Genomic DNA, 6,000 nt, shown 5'->3' with positions numbered 1-6,000 from the left:
GAAAAATGTCTGCCTCATCTTTGTAATATTAAACCCACTTACAGAAAACAAATCTTCAACATTTGCAACCATAAGATGTGGTACAGCTGAATTTATTTTAGTATTTTTAAAAAGGTGTAAGCTTTTAAAACTTTTCTGAAGACGCTCCTGTGCTTCTTGTCTTTTCTCATGCCACACCCCTCCTCCCAAATTTCCATGTGCTAGTTAAAATCCAGTTCATTTTCCAAGCCCATCTCAAATAACCCTTTCTCTAGAAAACTATTTCCTCCCTAAAACCAATATAATTTTCCTTGACTCTCCCACAGTACTTCCTAACTTTGACCCCACTTTTGCTTGACTTTTAAGTGCGAGTATTTTAAATATTATATATGTTTTAAGGCCTTATGGCTTCAAAGAGTACCATAAGGGTGAAAAGCCACTTTCCTCTATAATATTTGTTTGTTTTTCACTAATGTGTCAGGAAGAATACTGTTAACGGGTGGTGGTGGGGGAACAGGACACAGATTATGATGATCTGTGCAGGTTTCAATCCTAATCTAATTGATCTCTTAAACTAATCTGAGAATGAGGCGAGCCTAACTTTCACATTGGAAAATCCCGAGAGGAAAAACACCCCTCCGAGATCTACAGGCAAAATGCACTCCGCCTCCACGCTGCTTGGAGCAGCTGTCTCAGGAGTCCTCCCTTCCTGAGAACGTGGGAGAGGTTTGGTCGGGCGGCAGCTGCAAGTAATTTTCCCCGTTCCTCGTCCACACAATCTCCCCGCCCCACACCCCGCTTCGAAAGGAAGGTGGCAGCTGTCAGGGAATCCCAGTGGAAATCTCTTTCCGAGTCTTCGCCGAGCGCGGCGGGCGGGCGGCAGCTGAAAGCTGTCAGGGGTGGGGACTCTTTGCTCCTTTAGACAAGGACAGCAGCCCCGCTGGCTCCGGAGCTGCCACCTCTCTAGCTCGTGGCGGTCCCTCAGGTGTCCTTCTCCGAGTCCAAGAAAACACCTTGGCAACGTGGGGCGGGTTCCTTCCGCGCCAGGAGGCCCTACGGTAACTTAACAGAAGGAGCGTCAGAATCACCGCCTCGGCACTCGCTAAAGCACCTTCTCAGGTCGGGGAGTGGGAGGCCGGGGAAGAGTCGGCTGCTGAAAATAAAGGTCTTTTCTGGCCGGGCCGGGGATACACCTGGTGCTACCTGCGTAGCGCGCCAGCCCTCACTCGCTATCCTACCAGCAAGCCCGCGCCCGGCGCCTCCGCCCTCTCCGGCCCCCGGGGCCGCCCGCGCGTACCCACGCCGCCGCACGGTCGCCTCCGCCTTCGCGCCCGCCCGGCTGCTCGCGCTCGCGCACGCGCACGCCGCACCCGGCCGCCCTCGGCGCTGTCATGGCGGCGGGGAGCAGCTTAAGTGGGCACGCGGACAGCCGCGCGAGCAGTGGAGGGGCAAGCTGTGGCAGTAGCATCCTCACCGCCCGCAGCAGCCTCAGCCGCGGCGTCCGTAGTGCCGGCAGCGGCTGATTTTGCAAAGGCTGAGCGCAGGGGTGGGGTGGGGTGGGGCGGGCCAGGAAGCCATGGAGTTCTGTGCAGCCGCGGACTCCCGGGGAGCGGACTAGGGAAACTTGGAGGCTGCGATCAGGTGCATTGACCTCTCTCTCCTCCCTCCTCTCTTCGTCGTAGCCGCCGGGACTCCCCTCCCTTCTGGCCACTACACACACTACCCCTCCTCTGCCCGTCGAAGCTCAGGTGCCCGAGAGGTGCTCCACTCCTCCCCCTGGGCCGAGCGTTGAGAATCATCACCGCCCCCTTCCCCCGCCCTTTCCTGCCCTGGATCTCAGCCGCCACCTCCGTCTCGCGGCTGCCTGGCGGGGGGCAAGAACGAGTCCGGAGTATCTGGGTGAGGAGGAACTTTCTCCCTCTAGGGTAGCTTGGGGACCCCTGCTTTCCTCCGACCCCCCCCCCCCCCCCCCCCGCCCTTTCCCAGCGACAGTTTCCTTTTCCGTGCACCTGTGAGGAGAGATTGCCCTGCGCCTGGAACCTGCGAGAGTGTGGGGGAGGAGTGAACCTGTTCTCGGGCCTCTGGAACCAGCCTTCGCTCAGAACCCCGCGCCTGGCTGGTAGCGGGGTCCTTTGAGGAACTTATTTGACGGACACTACTCCCTTCTCTCCCCGCAAAACCCTAAAACAAAACCTAGCCTATTTAACATTGATTTAATCTTCCAATAGGGTTTGGCGTTGTTGTCAGCCTCGGGGAGAGAGATTGGACAAATATTCCCCAAGAGGAGGAAGGCGACGCCAAGGACTTTCCACATCAACTGCTTTTGGGGTTTCTCCACAACTTGGAAGAGTGACCCTTTCCGTTTTGCTTTGCGTCTGTGTGCTTATTACTAGCGCAGCGACTGCTGTCCCAGAGTGACTCCGAGTGGTCCTTTATCGTGAACTCGCAATGGCCAGTGAAGACAGTATTGCCCCTTCCCCGCCACCAACAGGTGATGACGGGGGAGGTGGAGGGAAAGGAGAAGAAACCCCTGCCGAAGGGGGTGCCTTGTCTCTGAAACCAGGGCTCCCTATCAGGGGCATCAGAATGAAATTTGCCGTGTTGACGGGGTTGGTTGAAGTTGGAGAAGTATCCAATAGGGATATTGTAGAAACTGTCTTTAACCTGGTAAGTAGATCTCTATTTTACGAGCGTATCTTCTCAGTGGGTTGGGGAACAAGACGTTAGCGCTGGAGCCATGTGCTCTACTTAGGCTGATGATAGAAACAAAATTCTGCTGACCTAAATGAAACAATTTCTTGTATTTTTCAGTTTAAGGGGAATTATGTAAACTTAGATGCTCCAGGTTTTGAGAAAGTGAACAGATCACTTTGGTCCTAAGGAAATAATTGTTGCTATGGAAGTATTATGGAGGATTCCAGTGGAGGAGTTTTATTCTATAAATTTTTTTCCCCCTTGGGATGTATATCTAAGTGTGCATTTCGGACATTTTAAGTAAGTTCTTTTGGACTTGAGAAATAATGTCCTACCTACTCTTTCGAGTCTGCCTAAGTTATGTTTTGCCATAAATTTTGAACAGAAAATTCTTGTTCACAGGGCTGATGAAAGATTAATTTGCTGCAAAGTTAGCATTTATATTTAATTTTGACTAGTTTTATTTTTAGACATAATTAACAAAAGTCAAATTTTGGAAAGAATTTAGGGTTACATCTTGTGAATATTGAATGGCAATTTAAAAAGAGAATTGCAACAGATATAGTATAATCTTTATTTCATTTGTGAATTCATGTCTATCAGCAAAGCATATTTGGTCATTGGAAGTTGCTGGTTATACTACTATGAGCTATGAATGTTATTTTTAAAATGTGGATATGCGATACTTCCCTTTTTCTCTAGTCTTAGAAATGGTTATCATTTCTAATGGGGACTTTTTAGATTTCTTTATTCTAATTTCTGTTGCCCATCAGTGTAAAATATAAAAAGTAAATTTGGCCTTTAGATATTTCCTCTTCTTCCACCTATTCACCTGTGTTAGAAGATAATAGATGGGAACAAATATGAATGTGCAATAGTTGAATAACTGTTTATTACCTTTCCCCTTTGCCTGTATTTTTTCAAGGTTAGGCTTGTTTTATTCAGGGCAGTTAATTATTTCCTTCACTAGAGCTTTACTAATGGACTGGTCACCTGTGGTACAACTTCTAGAATGAGAAAGTAGCTTGATGAAATTCACTTACCTATGGAATAAGAAAATTTTGAACAATTGGGTATTTCTCTACCAGTTTGTTGTGGTGGGAGTTTATATACAAATACTGACACACACGTACACATTTTTAAAACATTATGTATATTATGGAAATGTTCAGGTGTACACAAAAATAGAACAGTTTAATGAACTCTGGTGTCTATCATTCAGTTTCAACAGTTGTAAACATTTTGGGGATTTTGCGTCTATGTGGACTTTCAAAGTTTGTGAATCTGAAGGAGATAAATGGCAAATCTATGTATCCCTTTGTCTCCAAATAGACTTGAAAACTTTCCTTCTCAATTTTTTTCTTTTTCTTTTTCTAAACCTCATGTATCTTGGATGTTAAGGAGAAATGTGTGGTAGTGATATAGTCCATCATTAGTTGTTTGTGTGTGAAACACAACATTCCTCTGGCAGAAGGATTCCAACTCCTCTGTTCTTTAGAATGTCTTCTGTGGAGGTGGATGACCGAACATGAGTCACTTGCATTTTATCATTAAGGAAAATCCAAATTCTGTAGTAATAGTTCATTCATATGCTGCCTAGAACTGTATACCTGGTAGAGATTTTAAGGTGACTGGTTAAGTCTTTCATAGCTACATGTTTGCAGGTCAGTAGGTGTCTGGGTAGAAGGAGACGGAAAATCTGTTCAATTACACTTCCTCTTCACCATCGTTCTCCTCTCATGTAGGGCAGAGAAAGTTGCTGAGAGGATTAGATTAGTTCTTTTCCTTCCCTTCTCCCTTACAAAACTTTTCATGCTCCTACAGATATCCTTCCCTTCTCCCTTACAAAACTTTTCATGCTCCTACAGATATCCTTCCCTTCTCCCTTACAAAACTTTTCATGCTCCTACAGATACCCTTCCCTTTTCCCTTACAAAACTTTTCATGCTCCTACAGGGCCTTGGCCAGTCTTTTGAATCTTGGGAACTGAAAATATCGGGAATGTGGTAAACTAGTCCATTTCAGGGTTAGTACTGCTGCACTTAAGTATTTTCTAATCGATAGTTATCAGCCTTAGTCTCAGTTCTACTCAAAGAAGGAAGTTACATTAACTAATAATGTGTGATTTAAAAAAAGTCACTACAGTTTACTATGTGCTAGGCAATGGGCCAGGTGCTTTACATATGTTTTTAAATTCTTCCCTCATTAAGTGTTTAATACATAGAGCTCATTATATAGTTAAGGAAACTGAGAGCCTGAAAGGTGAAGCAGATTGGTGATTCTTAGAATGACAACCCTTCTAGGAATACATCTGTCTCTTGAGTTGATGTAGAGTTGTTTGCTTCCCTAAGCAGATATTTATAGCTTAGGCATAGCTTTCCCCAGTGTAAGGACAGCAAAATCATTGGTCCTGCTAAATATGAATTGCTGAAACCTTGTTCAGTTTTCATACCTTCTTATTGACCATTCAAATAGCTTTCAAAAAAAAGTAAAAAAAAATATTTTTTCAGGTTATTCAGTTTTTTCACTCAGAATGTAGATGCAGAAAGTTGATTATTAAGTTCTTTTACAGTCAGTATATTGGATTAAAATGTCTAAAATTGTGAAAAATAGGATACAGACAAAAGGATGTGTGACATGTATAAGTAATGAAGTATTATAAACCCTTTGAAACTTCATTTAACTTAAAGAACCAGCATATTACCAGTATCACTGAATCCTCATACATGCTCCTCCTTTATCCTTTCTTCATTGAATTTTTCATTAGTAAGTTTATTATATTTTATATTATACTATATATGTATTTATTAATATTATATATATATATATACAGCTATCATAACTTTTTCCTACTTTTCAGGCATTTTATTAAAATAGTTTGTATGCTACCGATTCTCTTGTATTGGTTACATATTAGTTACTTTAAACCATAAAGTTTGTACTGTTAAAATTAAACAACCTCCCCTCCCTGAGAGCTGTCCAAATAGTAAGAGGTGGTAGAGCCATATAACTTCAGAAGTCTTTCTTTACAAAGTGCTGCCTCCAACTTTGCTAATGTAGCTTGACCTTACACAGTTATAAATTTCCTTTTTTTCCAAAGATTTATTTATTATTTTATTATTTTATTTTTGGCTGCGTTAGGGCTTAGTTAATGCGCACGGGATCTTCCCTGAGGCATGTGGGATCTTTTGCTCTGGCAAGCGGGCTCTTCCTTGTGGTGCGCAGGCCTCTCTCTAGCTGTGTTGTGTGGGTTTTCTGTTCTTTAGTTGTGGCGTGCAGACTCCAGGGTGCATGGGCTCTGCAATTGTGGCGCACGGGTTCCAGAGC

General features: G+C 44.3%; 1 protein-coding gene across 3 annotated transcripts in view; it reads left to right on the top strand.

The window, feature by feature from the left end:
* The first annotated feature begins 1,375 nt into the window (after positions 1 to 1,375).
* The window catches only part of LRBA (LPS responsive beige-like anchor protein), a 736,343-nt gene continuing 731,718 nt past the window's right edge, over positions 1,376 to 6,000 (top strand). Inside the window, exons 1-2 of one of the 3 annotated variants that reach the window (XM_027117137.1) lie at positions 1,376 to 1,620; positions 2,208 to 2,646. In XM_027117137.1, the coding sequence (XP_026972938.1) occupies positions 2,428 to 2,646 (219 nt within the window). In that variant the 5' untranslated portion in view covers positions 1,376 to 1,620; positions 2,208 to 2,427. Of the gene's footprint in view, positions 1,621 to 1,672; positions 1,879 to 2,207; positions 2,647 to 6,000 lie in introns of those variants that run through there. The other 2 variants (XM_027117135.1, XM_027117138.1) reach the window with 2 other exon arrangements.

The sequence above is a fragment of the Aethalodelphis obliquidens genome, unplaced genomic scaffold (assembly GCF_003676395.1).
Source record: "Aethalodelphis obliquidens isolate GAN/ISIS:26980383/991018 unplaced genomic scaffold, ASM367639v1 scaffold17, whole genome shotgun sequence".
NCBI lineage: Eukaryota > Metazoa > Chordata > Mammalia > Artiodactyla > Delphinidae > Aethalodelphis > Aethalodelphis obliquidens.
The sequence above is the reverse complement of the archived record's forward strand: the minus strand, read 5'-3'. Positions and strand labels throughout refer to the sequence as shown.